Source organism: Bos mutus, chromosome 17, assembly GCF_027580195.1.
Source record: "Bos mutus isolate GX-2022 chromosome 17, NWIPB_WYAK_1.1, whole genome shotgun sequence".
NCBI lineage: Eukaryota > Metazoa > Chordata > Mammalia > Artiodactyla > Bovidae > Bos > Bos mutus.
The window spans coordinates 57,148,485-57,166,491 of NC_091633.1; the positions used below are offsets into that span (position 1 = coordinate 57,148,485).

At 39.1% G+C, this 18,007-nt stretch overlaps 1 protein-coding gene across 5 annotated transcripts in view; it reads right to left on the reverse strand.

Annotated features, from left to right (window-relative positions):
- The window catches only part of INPP4B (inositol polyphosphate-4-phosphatase type II B), an 857,173-nt gene that overhangs the window by 369,506 nt on the left and 469,660 nt on the right, over positions 1 to 18,007 (reverse strand). For all 5 annotated transcript variants that reach the window (XM_070386586.1, XM_070386587.1, XM_070386583.1 and 2 more), the window contains 2 exons: positions 17,725 to 17,843; positions 15,575 to 15,691 (listed from right to left, as the gene is read on the reverse strand). In XM_070386586.1, the coding sequence (XP_070242687.1) occupies positions 15,575 to 15,691; positions 17,725 to 17,843 (236 nt within the window). The remainder of the gene's footprint in view (positions 1 to 15,574; positions 15,692 to 17,724; positions 17,844 to 18,007) is intronic.

Below are 18,007 nucleotides of genomic sequence, written 5' to 3' on the forward strand. Positions count from 1 at the left end.
GCCTTATGGATCTCCTTCCTAGTCCGCTTTTATAGATCTAAGTAACTAATCATTTTTTTCCCTAAGGCTTCATAATATCCCTAGTTTGGGCACACCAGAATTTATTCACACTTTCTCTCTTATTTTTCACTATTATCAGCAATGTGCAAACATTCTTCTCCATATATCCTTAAGTACTGGTAGTTTTGTATCTCTAAGGTGGAGAGCTAAGAGTAAAACTGCTAAATCCAAGTGGACATTAACCTTTCATTTGCATAGGTGCTGGCAGATTTATTTTTTAGGTTGTAAAGTTTTGCAGGGAATGGCAAACCACTTCAGTATTCTTGCCTTGAGAACCACATGAACAGTATGAAAAGGCAAAATGATAGGATACTGAAAGAGAAACTCCCCAGGTCAGTAGGTGCCCAATATGCTACTGGAGATCAGTGGAGAAATAACTCGAGAAAGAATGAAGGGATGGAGCCAAAGCAAAAAGAATACCCAGATGTGGATGTGACTGTTGATAGAAGCAAGGTCCAATGCTGTAAAGAGCAATACTGCATAGGAACCTGGAATGTCAGGTCCACGAATCAAGGCAAATTGGAAGTGGTCAAACAAGAGATGGCAAGAGTGAATGTCGACATTCTAGGAATCAGCGAACTGAAATGGACTGGAATGGGTGAATTTAACTCAGATGACCATTATATCTACTACTGCAGGCAAGAATCCCTCAGAAGAAATGGAGTGGCCATCATGGTCAACAAAAGAGTCCAAAATGCAGTACTTGGATGCAATCTCAAAAATGACAGAATGATCTCTCTTTGTTTCCAAGGCAAACCATTCAATATCACAGTAATCCAAGTCTATGCCCCAACCAGTAACGCTGAAGAAGCTGAAGTTGAACAGTTCTATGAAGACCTACAAGACCTTTTAGAACTAACACCCAAAAAAGATGTCCTTTTCATTATTGGGGACTGGAATGCAAAAGTAGGAAGTCAAGAAACACCTGGAGTAACAGGTAAATTTGGCCTTGGAATACGGAATGAAGCAGGGCAAAGACTAATAGAATTTTGCCAAGAAAATGCACTCGTCATAACAAACACCCTCTTCCAACAACACAAGAGAAGACTCTATACATGGACATCACCAGATGGTTAACACTGAAATCAGATTGATTATATTCTTTGCAGCAAAAGATGGAGAAGCTCTATACAGTCAGCAAAAACAAGACCAGGAGCTGACTGTGGCTCAGACCCTGAACTCCTTATTGCCAAATTCAGACTTAAATTGAAGAAAGTAGGGAAAACCACTAGACCATTCAAGTATGACCTAAATCAAATCCCTTATGATTATACAGTGGAAGTGAGAAATAGATTTAAGGGACTAGATCTGATAGAGTGCCTGATGAACTACGGAATGAGGTTTGTGACACTGTACAGGAGACAGGGATTAAGACCATTCCCATGGAAAAGAAATGCAAAAAAGCAAAATGACGGTCTGGGGAGGCCTTACAAATAGCTGTGAAAAGAAGAGAAGCGAAAAGCAAAGGAGAAAAGGAAAGATATAAGCATCTGAATGCAGAGTTCCAAAGAATAGCAAGAAGAGATAAGAAAGCCTTCTTCAGCAATCAGTGCAAAGAAATAGAGGAAAACAACAGAATGGGAAAGACTAGAGATCTCTTCAAAAAAATCAGAGATACCAAAGGAACATTTCATGCAAAGATGGGCTCGATAAAAGACAGAAATGGTATGGACCTAATAGAAGCAGAAGATATTAAGAAGAGATGGCAAGAATACACAGAAGAACTGTACAAAAAAGAGCTTCACGACCCAGATAATCACGATGGTGTGATCACTGACCTAGAGCCAGACATCCTGGAATGTGAAGTCAAGTGGGCCTTAGTAAGCATCACTACAAAGCCAGTGGAAGTGATGGAATTCCAGTTGAGCTATTTCAAATCCTGAAAGATGATGCTGTGAAAGTGCTGCACTCAATATGCCAGCAAATTTGGAAAACTCAGCAGTGGCCACAGGACTGGACAAGGGCAGTTTTCATTCAAATCCCAAAGAAATCAATGCCAAAGAATGCTCAAACTACCACACAATTGCACTCATCTCACACGCTAGTAAAGTAATGCTCAACATTCTCCAAGCCAGGCTTCAGCAATATGTGAACCATGAACTTCCTGATGTTCAAGCTGGTTTTAGAAAAGGCAGAGGAACCAGAGATCAAATTGCCAACATCTGCTGGATCATGGAAAAAGCAAGACAGTTCCAGAAAAACATCTATTTCTGTTTTATTGACTATGCCAAAGCCTTTGACTGTGTGGATCACAATAAACTGTGGGAAATTCTGAAAGAGATGGGAATACCAGACCACCTGACCTGCCTCTTGAGAAACCTGTATGCAGGTCAGGAAGCAACAGTTAGAACTGGACATGGAACAACAGACTGGTTCCAAATAGGAAAAGGAGTACGTCAAGGCTGTATATTGTCACCCTGTTTATTTAACTTCTATGCAGAGTACATCATGAAAAACGCTGGACTGGAAGAAATACAAGCTGCAATCAAGATTGCCGGAGAAATATCAATAACCTCAGATATGCAGATGACACCACCCATATGGCAGAAACTGAAGAGGAACTAAAAAGCGTCTTGATGAAAGTGAAAGTGGAGAATGAAAAAGTTGGCTTAAAGCTCAACATTCAGAAAACGAAGATCATGGCATCCGGTCCCATTACTTCATGGGAAATAGATGGGGAAACAGTGTCAGACTTTATTTTTCTGGGCTCCAAAATCACTGTAGATGGTGACTGCAGCCATGAAATTAAAAGACGCTTACTCCTTGGAAGGAAAGTTATGACCAACCTAGATAGCATATTGAAAAGCAGAGACATTACTTTGCCAACAAAGGTCCGTCTAGTCAAGGCTATGGTTTTTCCTGTGGTCATGTATGGATGTTAGAGTTGGACTGTGAAGAAGGCTGAGCGCCGAAGAATTGATGCTTTTGAACTGTGGTGTTGGAGAAGACTCTTGAGAGTCCCTTGGACTGCAAGGAGATCCAACCAGTCCATTCTGAAGGAGATCAGCCCTGGGATTTCTTTGGAGGGAATGATGCTAAAGCTGAAACTCCAGTACTTTGGCCACCTCATGCGAAGAGTTGACTCATTGTAAAAGACTCTGATGCTGGGAGGGATTGGGGGCAGGAGGAGAAGGGGACGACGGAGGATGAGATGGCTGGATGGCATCACTGACTCTCAGTGAACTCCGGGAGTTGGTGTTGGACAGGGAGGCCTGGCGTGCTGCGATTCATGGGGTCACAAAGAGTCAGACACAACTGAGCGATCGATCTGATCTGATCCGATCTGAAAGTTTTGCATTCAATTAACACTGTAGAAAGGGCGCTGTTCCCACACCCTTCCAGCAATGGTCTTTAAATTTTTTGCCGGTTTATAAGCAAAGACTGATGATCACACTGCTCCTTTGATTTTGTGTACAGGACAACAGAATACTGTTTTATGTTTCTTGGTCATGTGGATTTATTTTTCTGAGGGCCACCTCTTAAAATACTTGGCTCAAATTTTTGACCCTACTTCTAAACTTGGAAGAACTCTCTAATCTCAGCATTCCATTAGGGAACACAGGGTGGATTATGCTTTGTGATCAACATGAATATAGTTGCCTGACTTGGGAAAGAGAATGGGAAAAAGCCTTAACTAACCATTTCTACTTCAACTGGAAAAAAAGCAAATTAATCCCAGTTTTGGTTATTTTCTTTTATAGGCTGAGTTCAACAATGTTTCCATAACTTACACATCTGAAGACAGCCAATGGTGAAAATACTGAAACAACAAGTTTTGCTGGCATAGTCAAGCAGTTATCCTTCTATGGACCCCAAAACTTTGTAAGAAGCTTGTTTTGTTTCATGAGCAAATTCATTTTCTATTTTATTGTCAAAGGGTCAGGCTTCTCCGTGCAAACAACATTTTCTTCTGGAAAGTGAAGACGTATTGATGAATATCCTTTTTTCTATTGTCAGAATTTAAAAAAAAAAAAAAAATCTCTGAACAGATGATACAGAACAAGTACCATGCCCATGCAGAAGATAGTGGCACAAAGAAAGAACTGGAATATTTGAGAAAAGGAAAAACAATGTAAAGAGCAGCACAGAATGAAATGCACTTGGTACGTAAACTACAGAGAAGAGGAAATTAAAGACAGAGGTAGAAATGCAGATATACGGAGAGTAGCCTAAATGCCGATGGGAAGAAGTTAAACCAGCAGCACTTCTGCTTCTGGTTAAGATGCAAAAAGTTGCAGGATTGTCACTCCCATTGTTACACTGAGAAGTCGGATAAGTCACTAAATCAGAGGTTTTATTAAATGCAACAGAAAACCGAGGATATAAATAAACCAAAATGAAATGAAATCCAGATGATGAGGACCTTTCATAGAGAAAGTCACGTCCAGGGCTGGTGTCACCGATAGCTGAGCGGCAGGAAAAATAAGATCTTCCATGGAAACCAGTTGAACTTGTCTTGAACTTTTAATGAGCCCATGTGACCTGGTATGAGAGATCTGAATCCCTAAGAGCCCTAGCCACAGCCTGAGTCTCACCCATCCACCTACTTTTCCCCATGGGACATATAATGCAGGAGGGTAGTCCAATGACGGACTGAGGGAAGAGAGCAGACAGAGGGACTTCCCTGGTGGTCCAGTGATTAAGACTTTGCCTTCCAATGCAGGGGATGCAGGTTCAATTCCTGGTCAGGGAGCTAAGATCCAACATGTCTCGCAGCCAAAGAGCCAAAACATAAGACAGAAGGAATACTGTAACAAATCCAATAAAGATTTTTAAAATGGTCCACATCAAAAAATCTTTAAAAAGGAAAAAGAGAGAGATTCAGTGCTAAAGTACAGAGAGCTTTCTCCAAGGCCAGGGTGGATTCCCCAGCGTATTAGAATGAAGTTTGGCAAAGAAATAGAACAGTGAATTAAAGAGAAAAAAAAAATTGCTCCAGGAATCTAAGATTTGTTTAACATACAAAAATTAAGTATTCCACTACACTAACAGAATAAGAAAAATATTTCAGCATCTCAACACACACACCAAGAAAAAAAAAATTGACTCAATCCAATACATTCATGATAAAAACGCACAGAAAATTATTGATAGAAGAGAAATTCCACAATCTGACAAAAAGGCATCTGTGAATAAACTACAGTTAAGATCACAGTTAATGGTGATTTATTAAACACTTTCCCCTTAAGTTTGGAAACAAATTCCCTGGTGGCTGAGACAGTAAAGAATCCACCTTCAGTGCAAGAGATGCAGGTTCAATCCCTGGGTCAGGAAGATCCCTTGAAGAAGGGAATGGCTACCCACTCTAGTATTCTTGCCTGGAGAATTCAATGGACAGGGGAGGCTGGAGGGCTACAGTCCATGGGGTGGCAAAGAGTCAGACACAACTGAGCGACTAACAGTTTAAGACAATATCATACTTAATGGTGATTTATTAAACACTTTCCCCTTAAGTCTGGGAACAAAACCAGGATTTCCACTGTTACCACCTCTATCAATACTGTACTAAATGTCTTAACTAGTTAGCACAACAGAGAAAGATAAAACGCACAATGACTGGAAAGGGAAACACCAATCTTTCATTATTCACAGATAACATGACTGTGTGTTTTACGAAACTCTATAGAATCCATGAAAAAAATCCTTTAGAATATGTGAATTTCACAAGGCTGCAGCCTTGGATACAAGGTCAATACATAGGAATGATTATATCTCTACCTATTAGCAAATGACAATTAAAACTATACTTTTAAAATGATACCTTGTATCATTTTATCATAAAAGTCATAAACCTAGAACTAAGTCTAAAAATATTATGTCTTGTATACTGAGCACAAATATATTGCTGATACAAGTTTAAAGTCCCAAATAAATGGAATGATATCCATACCATAGTTATAGATCAATAGAGTCAATATTTTTAAGATGTCCATTTCTCCCCCACTTCCCTGTTGGCTCAGACGGTAAAGAATCCACCTGTAATGCAGGAGACCTGGGTTCAATCCCTGGGTTGGGAAGATCCCTGGAGAATGGCAACCCACTCCAGTATTTTTGCCAGGAGAATCCTACGGACAGTGAAGCCTGGCAGGCTACAGTCCATCAGGTCACAAAGTGTCAAACATGACTGAGTGACTAACACTTTTCCATTTCTCCAAACTGATCTATGTATTCAATACAATTCAAATCAAAATCTCAAAAGGTGTTTTAATGCAAGTGACAAGCTGTAATAAAATTTACATGGAAAGATAAAAGGCTTTTGAATTGACATAAACAACAACTTCAATAAAAACAACAAGCTGGTAATGATAAAGAATTTAAATTACCAGATTTCAGGACTTACTACGAAGCAACAATAATCATGTCATTGGCATACAGCTAGACAAATAGATCAATGGAACAGAACAGAGCATCCAGAAACAGGCCCACACATATTAGCAGACACTGACTTTCCAGTCAAGGCACCAACTAAATTCAGTGGAGAAAAAAGCATCTTTAATAAATGCTGAAACAACTAGGTATCTACATAGGAGAAAATAACTTTCATCCTTACCTTATTCCTATTTATTACAAAAAATAATTTGTGATAAAGCTTAAACCTATTATAAATATAAAGGCTAGAACTATAAAATATTTTGGAGGAAAACAGTGGAGAATAGTCTCCTGGCCTGAGGTTAGGGAGATTTCTTAGGGCAGCACACTTACTATAAATAAAAATATTGAAAAAGCAGACTTAATAAGGATTTTAAATTTCTGATGAAAAAATACATCAAGGTAATTATTAGGCAGGACAAAGACTAACAAAAAAACTGTAACACATATTCAACAAAAACACCTGTATCCACAAAATACGAAGAATTTCTAAAAATCAACAATAAAAAGAAAACCAACTTTTTTTTTTTTTTTTACAAAGGCAAAAGACTTGAACAGAAACTTAGTGCTTTTTAAAAAAAAGATGAGTGGCCAATAAGCATAGGAAAAGGTGCTCAGCATAATTAGTCATCAGGACAATGAAAATTAAGGCCACAATGAGCTACCACTTCATTCCACTAGAATGCTATGTGAAAGACTGACAGCACCATTGTTGGTAGAGTAATTAGTAATTACTCTCATGCATTACTAACAGTAGGAGAATAAAATTGCAAATAATTCTGAAAGTAGTTTCTAGAAAAGTTAAACATGTACCTGACCCACAATATAACTATTATGCTCCTCAGTATTTACCTCTTAAAATAAAAGCCCACGTTCATGCAAATACTTGCACCCAAATGTTCATCGTCATTGTTATTAAAAAGCTGGAAGCAAATAAATGTCTATCAATATGAGAATGAATAAATAAATTGTGGCATATCACTACAATAGAATATCATTCAGTTAGCAACTCACTGAGGAACATGAATGAATCTCAAAAACATGCTGAGCAAAAAACACCAGATACAAGAGACCACATACTATGTGATTTCATTCACAAACATTTTAACAAGCAAAACAAATCTATGTTGGTAGATACGGGAAAGGGATTGCCTCAGGATCAGGGAGGTGGTGGTAGCTAACTGCAGAAGGATACAAGGGAAGCTTGTGGAATGAGTTTTGCATCTTGCCTTGAGTAAAGGCCACATGTGCATTGTCAAACTCACCAAACTGAATGCTTAAGGTCTGTCCATTTTATTATGTGTAAATTATACTTCAGTGAAATATAAATATGCTCTTTGTAAATATAATCCACTTATCAACAGGCAGAAAGGAAGAAAAAGTATTTATTAATGATGGCAACATGTTGGAACGCTTACTTTCATAAGGAATAGGTAACTCCTCTTGTGAACTCTGCCAAACTTAAGGGGAAGGCTGTCCCTGCTGGTCCAGTGATTAAGAATCTGCCTTCCAAAGCAGGGGGTGCAGGTTCAATCTCTGGTCAGGGAGCGAAGATCCCACATGCCACGGGGCAGCTAAGTCTCTGTGCTGCAAGTACTGAGCCTGGGTGCCACAAATAAGACCCAACATAGCCAAAAATAAATTAATTAATAATTATTTTAAATCACTAAAAAAAAAAATGAAACAAAACATAAAGGTGAGTATTCCAAAAGGCCAAGGCTGAGTGAATGAAGAGGTTGAGAAGACCACACAGCACCCATACAAGAAAAGGAAAGAACAAGGCTAGGGCGACAAAAGCAAAAGCTGAGACACAAATCTGCTGCTGCTGTCGCTTCAGTCGTGTCCAACTCTGTGCGACCCCATAGACGGCAGCCCACCAGGCTCCCCCGTCCCTGGGATTCTCCAGGCAAGAACACTGGAGTGGGTTGCCATTTCCTTCTCCAGTGCATGAAAGTGAAGAGTGAAAGTGAAGTCGCTCAGTCGTGTCCGACTCTTAGCGACCCCATGGACTGCAGCCCACCCGCTCCTCAGTCCACGGGATTTTCCAGGCAAGAGTACTGGAGTGGGGTGCCATTGCCTTCTCCGGAGACACAAATCTAGGCATTTCAAAACAAGCAATAGCGCTACTTTTTTTTCCATGAACAGTAGCTTGTTACTCCATTAGAAGTTTTCCAGGCATCTGCAGTTAGTTATACGTACTTAAGTGCTTAAAATGTTTGGATATAAGTTTTTAATCCTGTATTTGAATACTGACTCTTTTCTCCATCAAATTTTAGGCTCCACAATGAAGAATGCTTCTAAAGTTATCAGTTGAAGTAAAAAGTATCATATTGTGGGAGTGAAAAACTGGAGAAATCCTATCAACTATGTATGTTCCATAATGTAGCATGGAATCATCTACATCTTTGACTTGACCTACTTATATTTTCAAAATCCCAATTTCTTCACTTCTAAACTGGACATACTGATACTTCCCTCAAAGAAGTTTATGGAGCTTAAGGAAGAAGCTAAAAACTAAACATAGCACTTGGTATATATTTAGTGATCAATAATCTTAATTTCTTTTTTCTTACCCAGTGCACCATATCTTCCAGGTAGAGAAGGACAGCCACAAACTTTATCTCAATAAGTACAGTTAGACATAGAACTTGTAAGAAGCCAACGGAGAAAATCAAGCCAAGTCAAAGTATATTAAATAGAAAATGGTTTTATTTTCCATTGAAAAACATAAAAACTCAACTAGATAATTCTGCCTAGGGAAGTGTACTAGAACTAAACTTATTTGTACATATAACACACAAAACACAATAAATTAGTATCCAGTTTAGATAAGGTCATATTTTTTGAAAGGTACAAATAGGGAGTTGTCAGTGAAAGGTGATAAAAAAAGTCTTAGGACACATGTCCTCACCTGAGACGTGTTCAGTGTCTCTTAAACAGGGACTCTGTTCTACAAGCTAAACATCTAGCAATCTAGAGAGAAAGCAAACATTTAGTAACTCTAGAGCAAAAGGAGTGAAGTCAATGGACCCTCCTGCAAAATACATTAGCAGTTTAAATTTCTACCATGGACAAAAACAGCTTTGTGACCTAATCAGGTGTTTATAGAAAGATGGAGGTCCTCAGCTGGGAATTAAAAGAACCTTGTTCAGTACTTTCCAAAACACTGTGTTGCTTGGGAGAAAGGGGAAAGAGAGAAAAGTTGAATGGTGATATTCTTTTCATTCATAAATTTCTCCTTTCTGAGTTTTGCTGTAACTTATGAAAGACCCAGATTCCCAGCTTGATTCCCTAGGGCTGAACACTGTAAATGATGTGCTAAAAACACTTTTGTCTGTCTTGTTTCAGTTTGCAGACTGCTAAAATAGAGCATACAACCAGTATACATCCAGAAGACATCAACTTCACTGTTAGAACTTAGGCTCTCATACTTTAGCCATGGGCTTCAATTTCAATCCTTAAGAGTGTTAGTGACTAAATCGTGTCTGATTCTTTTGGGACTCCATGGACTGTAGCCCGCCAGGCTCCTCTGTCTACAGGATTTCCCAGGCAAGACTCCTGGAGTGGGTTGCCATTTTCTTCTCCAGGGGATCTTCCCAACCCAGGGATTAAACCCACATATCCTGCACTGACAGGCAGATTTTTTTTTTTTTTTTTTACTGCTAAGCCACCAAGGAAGCCCTAGATAATTTCCTTATGGTAAGGCAAATATCAAAAAGGTGACTCTAATTCTAATAATGAACCCATGTTCCCCCTTTCCTGCGCCCCTACCTGCCAAGCATTATCCATCCATCTGCTGCAGAGGGAGACTGATTGATATGAATGGGAAGGATGAAGGATGTGGCAGGAGAAAACAAGAGTCATTATGAATCAACAGACTCTTCTCATTCTTTACAATGACTGATTGCATTTCTGCTGAAGTTATAATGAAAGATAATCTTATGTTCAAAGAACCTAACAAGACCAAGTAGTTATTAATTATAACTACTTGGTCTTGTTAGGATAATAGCCACATCAAGGGCACAGATAAAATGTCATTACCTCTTTAAAAACTTCTAATAGTAATATGTATGTAAACAAACATGAGATTGTAAAGTAACAAGTCTATTTGGTTAATTCCAAGCAATAATGAATTCAATAGAAAAAGACAAGGAATTCAGTCAGCTGACTCAATTAATTGATATTCAGCAAGTAAAGAATATCTCATTGTCCTGTCCTAATACGATGAGTGGTTTACTGGAATCAAATATTTAAACCAACTTTTAAATACATGCACATTATTTGTTGATTTTCCAAAATACATAGACATTCATAATCTCATTTCATAGCCCTTAAAAGTACTATGATCTTAAAATATTTAGGGTCATCAGATCAGATCCGTCGCTCAGTCGTGTCTGACTCTTTGCGACCCTATGAATTGCAGCACGCCAGGCCTCCCTGTCCATCACCAACTCCCGGAGTTCACCCAGACTCATGTCCATCGAGTCAGTGATGCCATCCAGCCATCTCATCCTCTGTCATCCCCTTTTCCTCCTGCCCCCAATCCCTCCCAGCATCAGAGTCTTTTCCAATGAGTCAACTCTTCGCATGAGGTGACCAAAGTACTGGAGTTTCAGCTTTAGCATCATTCCTTCCAAAGAAATCCCAGGGCTGATCTCCTTCAGAATGGACTGGTGAGATCTCCTTGCAGTCCAAGGGACTCTCAAGAGTCTTCTCCAACACCACAGTTCAAAAGCATCAATTCTTCGGCACTCAGCCTTCTTCACAGTCCAACTCTCACATCCATACATGACCACAGGAAAAACCATAGCCTTGACTAGACGAACCTTTGTTGGCAAAGTAATGTCTCTGCTTTTGAATATGCTATCTAGGTTGGTCATAACTTTCCTTCCAAGGAGTAAGTGTCTTTTAATTTCATGGCTGCAGTCACCATCTGCAGTGATTTTGGAGCCCAGAAAAATAAAGTCTGACACTGTTTCCACTGTTTCTCCATCTATTTCCCATGAAGTGGTGGGACCGGATGCCGTGATCTTCGTTTTCTGAATGTTGAGCTTTAAGCCAACTTTTTCATTCTCCACTTTCACTTTCATCAAGAGGCTTTTGAGTTCCTCTTCACTTTCTGCAATAAGGGTGGTGTCATCTGCATATCTGAGGTTATTGATATTTCTCCCAGCAATCTTGATTGCAGCTTGTGTTTCTTCCGGTCCAGCGTTTCTCATGATGTACTCTGCATAGAAGTTAAATAAGCAGGGTGACAATATACAGCCTTGACGTACTCCTTTTCCTATTTGGAACCAGTCTGTTGGTCCATGTCCAGTTCTAACTGTTGCTTCCTGACCTGCATACAAATTTCTCAAGAGGCAGATCAGGTGGTCTGGTATTCCCATCTCTTTCAGAATTTTCCACAGTTTATTGTGATCCACACAGGCAAAGGCTTTGGCATAGTCAATAAAGCAGAAATAGATATTTTTCTGGAACTCTCTTGCTTTTTCTATGACCCAGCGGATGTTGGCAATTTGACCTCTGGTTTCTCTGCCTTTTCTAAAACCAGCTTGAACATCAGGAAGTTCATGGTTCACATATTGCTGAAGCCTGGCTTGGAGAATGTTGAGCATTACTTTACTAGCGTGTGAGGTGAGTGCAATTGTGCGGTAGTTTGAGCATTCTTTGGCATTGCCTTTCTTTGGGACTGGAATGAAAACTGACCTTTTCCAGTCCTGTGGCCACTGCTGAGTTTTCCAAATTTGCTGGCATATTGAGTGCAGCACTTTCACAGCATCATCTTTCAGGATTTGAAAGAGCTCAACTAGAATTCCATCACCTCCACTAGCTTTGTTTGTAGTGATGCTTCCTAAGGCCCACTTGACTTCACATTCCAGGATGTCTGGTCATCCTGACATTTAGGGTCATAAATGCCCCTAATCTAAACCGTACTTTAAATTCACTTGCTACCTTCTCCAATTCTGTATTCACTTCCATAATAAAACAACAAAGAACAACAACAGAAACTTAAATAAGAAAAAGGGCCCCAGCTATTTAAAAGATGAAATAATGTCATCTGCAGCAACACGGATGGACCTAGATGCTATCACACTGAGTGAATTCAGACAGAGAGAGACAGATACCATATGATACCATTTACATGCAGAATCTAAAAAAATAGTACAAATGAGTTTTTTTTTTTTACAAAACAGAAATAGAGACACAGATGTGGAAAATAAACTTAAGTTATGGAGGAGAGGGGTGGAGGGATAAATTGGGAGATTGAGATTGTCATATATACACTACTGTGTATAAAATAGATAATAAAGACCTACTGTACAACACAAGAACTCTACTCAATACTCTAATGGCCTATACAGGGAAAGAAAACAAACTCAAAGAGTGTGTGTGTGTGTGTGTGTGTGTATATATAAAACAGACTCACTTTGTTGTACAGTAGAACTAACAACATTTTGTATCAACTATGCGTGCATTCTAAGTCTCTTCAATCACGTCCAACTCTTTGCAACCCTATGGATGGTAGCCTGCCAGGCTCCTCGATCCATGTGATTTTCCAGGCAAGAATACTGGAGTGGGTTGCCATGCCCTCCTCCAGGAGATGTTCCTGACCCAGGGATCAAACCAGCATCTCTTATGTCTCCTGAATTGGCAGGTGGGTGTCACCACTATACTCCAATTAAAAAAAAAAAGAAGAGGAAAGGTGCCAGGATAAAGATTATACATACATGGAGACTATTAGCATATTAATGGACTGTGTTTCTATTTACACTTCCATCACTAGAACTAATTGTTAGTTATTTTAAGGAAGAAGTTATGCTTTAATTAACAGCATTTCATAAATGAAAGCTGGCTGCATTTCTTAAGTATGTTCAAATTTCACAAGTCTTATTTCACAGCAGGGATTCCAGTTCATTCAATACTTTTATGTGATAATACCTCTAGATCAAGGAAGAAAATCTCTAAAAGACTCTAATTAATAGGTTTCCAGAATAAAAGCCAAAAAAAGCATACTTAATGAGTAAGCTAATTATCTATCCCTAGAGCATTAATATACATAACATTTTAAATGAGACAGAGTGAAGGGGCTAGAAACACCTTTGGTATTTAATATTTCTAACTCTGCTGTTCCTAAGGACTTAACCAGCCCAAGAACTCAACATTTTCATCTCTGTAGCATAGTGTTTCTATACCTCTGACCCTTCCATATTCTTCACCCTGTCTACACCTTGGGACTTTGGGAGCACTGAATTTGATCATGTGCTCAGAAAAAACATAAAATCCCAGAGTTTCCGCTCTACTTTCCCGTCACCCTGATCACATCCCTGCTCATTACTTCTCTGCACAATTGTGCCACCTCTTCCTACTTTTCATTTGAACCAAATCCCCCTTTTCCCCAATTTTATGCTTTTGTTCCCCCATTTCCCTCTCTCCTTGGCAGAAGACAAAAAAAAAAAAAAAAAGTCATGCTGTAGGCTTTGTGCGTAATCTTTGGCCCAGCTCTCCCAATCACACTCTGTTCCTTTTCTGTGTCACTTCAAAAATCAAGGAAAGGGCATAGAAAGGGAAAAGAAAAGAACAAAACTTCAAAACAAAACCTTTTTAGTTGCCAGCTTTAACCCCAATGATTGTCTCTTAACATATTTTTATCTTTCTCTTTTGATCAGAAATAATAAATGTAGGATTACTTAGAAAAACACAGTTAGTAAATGGGATAAAACTTTGGTTAATATTCCTTTGATTTTTACTATTTATGAGAAACACGAGACAGCAGCCAAAACAATAACTACAGCAATTAAGCTTGCAATTACTGCTCTGTAGTGGTTGTTCTTCTACATATTTTACATATATTAACTTATTTAATCTCTACAACACTGCTCCCCCAGGTAAAGAGAAATGAGGATCAACTCTCCCAGAGTCACAAAGCTAGTGAGCAGAACGGGAACCAGACAGTCTGCCTTGACAACTCTCCCTGACCGCCATCACTGTTTCTTTACCACGCACGTGCTGTGCATTTCACTGGGCATTTCTTCTGCATATTTAAAGACATGAACTTTTCTAGGTCTAAGATGAGTAGAAAGACATTTCAAGACAGAATTTTTTTCTCTATGACATATCCCCGCCATCTACCTATGCTATATACTTTGTGGTAAAGAACGAAAGACTCATAAGCAAGACAGAAATGCCTAGTGAGGGCAGAAATGAAAGCTGCACTTCCCCTCAACCATTTACGAGTGACTCTCCAAGCCCAGCAGCACCTGTCAGCTTCAAGCAGAATGCTCCCAGAACCTACTGGTCTACCTGCCTTCAGAGTGTTTCCTGACTTATATTTCATTGTGGATCATCAATACTCCCACGGCTCCCTACTTCCAAGCCTTGAAAACAGATAAACACTCATTCTCATAGAAAAGATTTAAAGAAGAGGGCTCCCGTTAAACCATCCCCTTCCTAATACCTACAGACAGCATTCTCTCCTGTCCTGAAATTTTCAGAGTGGCCTTCGGTGACAGTGCCTGGGTACCTAATGGTCTCATTTGAACCCACTGATTCAAGAGGAGGAAAATTCAGGCCCTGTAGGAAAACTAGAGAACCTAGAACAAAAGACCATCAGGACCTGACATGACCTTCCTGTAAGGAGGCCAATTCTGCCTAGTGCTGACAGTTACTTCCTCCTCTGTTTACTTTCGTGCCACGAACAACATCAGAAGAATAGAGGGAGTTAGGGTTACGCATAAAATAATAGATTGTGAAAGCAGAACACTATCAATCTCATTTTAGAATAATGGCAATGTTAGAAAGTTTTGACGTATTATTTAATCTCTTCCATTTGCTTTCTGCCCACAATGTTACTTCTTCAACAACACTTAAAGCAGCAACAACAAAATATAAACTAACACATCAAGCCAGCCTCCCTGAAAAAGAAGAAAAAACTGTTCTGAAAGCTTTTGCTCCTAACCAATTGCCAGTGTGGCAGGAAGCCAAAAGAATTAAAAAAAAAAAAAAATCCCAGCAAACCATAAACATAAGACAAGCATAAACACAGCACAAAGCACCTCTTTGAAAAATGCCAGTTACATCACAAATCCGACAGTTTGGAAAAGCCTGTTTCTTTTCCCAAAGAAAGAAATTAAGTTCAAGTACTTACGGTGTCATGAGACTTATCCTTGACATCATAGACTGTTAGCTTTATTTTGGTCTCCTCATAGATGGGATACTCAGATGGGAATGTGACACCAGTCAAGAACAGTGGGTCTCTTGTTCCCTGTAACAGCATAAGCAGACAACTTTGATTCAATAAGGCAGCAACTGCAGTTGGCAGCCTGTGGTGACACATGAGAATGCACAGTGTCTGGGTCTGTTTGTTTTTCTAGGAAATGATTCTATTAGAAGAGAGATCTGAATTGCCAAAGAAGACCCATGGGCAACAACGTGGCCCAGGGCCCCAGAGTACTGATAGAGCTGTAGATAGTAAATGCCCTGCATCCCTGGCAGAGCTGCTAAGAATCTTGAAAAACAATTCATTTTCATTACATGCAGAACCATTGTTACGGTCAGCAGTCATTACATTTAGCATACATTTAATGGATATAACCTGTGACTTATGCAAATAACTTGAGATATTGACTGATCAAACTAAAAAGAAGCTCTTTTCTCAACCACTTGCTAATCTTACGCTGTCCATGTATTTCCTTTCTGTAATGATTCAACTGAAAGCCACACTCTGATAGCATTCATTTGTTTTTAGATGTTCAGCTGTATTTTTTTTTTCTCAGACTGATTTGAAAACTAATGAAAGAAACTAAATATGATGGATTTGGGGCTATGAAATTACTATCTCAGGATGCAGTGCACAGAGTATTTCCATGCCTCAGAATTCATTTTTAGAGAGCTGACATCCAACATTAAATTTTGCATCTATATTTAAATATGCACAGTGCTGAATATCATGGAGATGTTTGCTAGAGCTCTGTAAGCCAGTTGTTTATGGAAGTTTCTGGAAGCTGAAGTTTTCATTTATTCATTCATTCTTTCTTCCTTTTATTTAACTAATACTGCTTTTGGCTTGGCACAGTGTTAGATGCTGTGCAGAACACACATGAATAAAAAAATCAACAACAGCTATATATATTCAAATCAATGTGTCAACATACACAATTTATTTTAAATCTTGACAATATTTTTAAAACAATGAAGTTGGGATAATGCTTGAAAATAGTTTTCATATAAATGAACTATTTTCCAATTTTGGTTGTCTTCGAATGAAAAAGATTACTTTTGCTTATTCAACCACAACTTTAACTACAAATGTAACAACTACAAATGATACCAGCATTGCAACCGAAAGTTTCCCAAGGACAGATTCAGGGCTACGTGTACGATCTGGTCACTCCCATTGGTGAAATGTGTGGAGTTTTGTCTGAATCATCTATTCCACCAACGGCAGTTAGCAAGCCTGGTCTGGAGTAGACGACTTAAACTCCTGCAGAGAAACTCCACCTTCAAAATAGACAGGACTCCCAAGCCTAAGAAAAGTGAAGCTTGGAGTTTAGAGGACACTTTCTTTAATGCCAGAGACTAAGTAGCCCTCATTCAGTAAGGCTGTGAAATACGTGTGATGAGAACAAAATAATCAAAAGGGAAACACTTCCTCTTTTGAATCTGATCCAACACAATAACAAGTTTCCTCCCAACACATTTTGAATGTTATATAAGCAACAATAAATGTAAATAGGAAATCTCTCATCGGATGAGTAATATTTACACCTTTTGCCTAGAAACATTACAGTGTCTCCAATTAATCATCTACCTTTCTTTGAAAAGCACCATACTTTAAAAGACACACACGAAAGGCAGAGAATACGAAGTTTCCACAGACAGTCTGAAGAAAACGGGAAAAAATGAGAAGGGCAAAAACAGTTTTAAACATCTCTAGGTAATTTACAACTCTCTTTTTTCCCTGCAAAGATATGCTCATTCCATTTAATTAAAATTTTATATATAGTTTTTCTCTACTTAGTACTCTATTCAAAGATTCAAAGTGGGGATTTTCCTTTTACTTACTAAAGAAAAATAAGCTCTTTTATAAATTTTTTTTAAAAAGGGCAAGTTCTTTCCCCATTCGTTTATCCTGGTCAGTTACAAATGCATGCTTAGTAAACGCAGGTATGCGTTCCTAAATGACAGAGGACAGTAACTCAGCACAGCTGTCGGCCAGGATCTAAGGTAATTCAGCTGTTTGCTCAAATCCAGACAGCGACCTAGAGATAGAGTAAAGCAGGCACACAGCACGCTCACCTCAACAATTTCGGTGCTGGAGTATCTTGTCAGACCCTGCTCCGCGGGGTGGATTACTGAGATCTGGACCAGTGTATTCAGCTTCCGATCACGGACAGGAGCCACGAGATCCTTGCATGCTGCCGATGGCAAAGCAGAAAGAGAAAAGAAACTAACACCGTGTCTCAGAGAAAAGTTCTGTCCCGGGTTGGAAGGAACCTTAGCGTCGGCGCTGAATGAAATCTTCTGGGAGTTCTGGGCAGATTTTAGAGGAAGTCCCTTGGAAGTACCTTACAGAAATAGG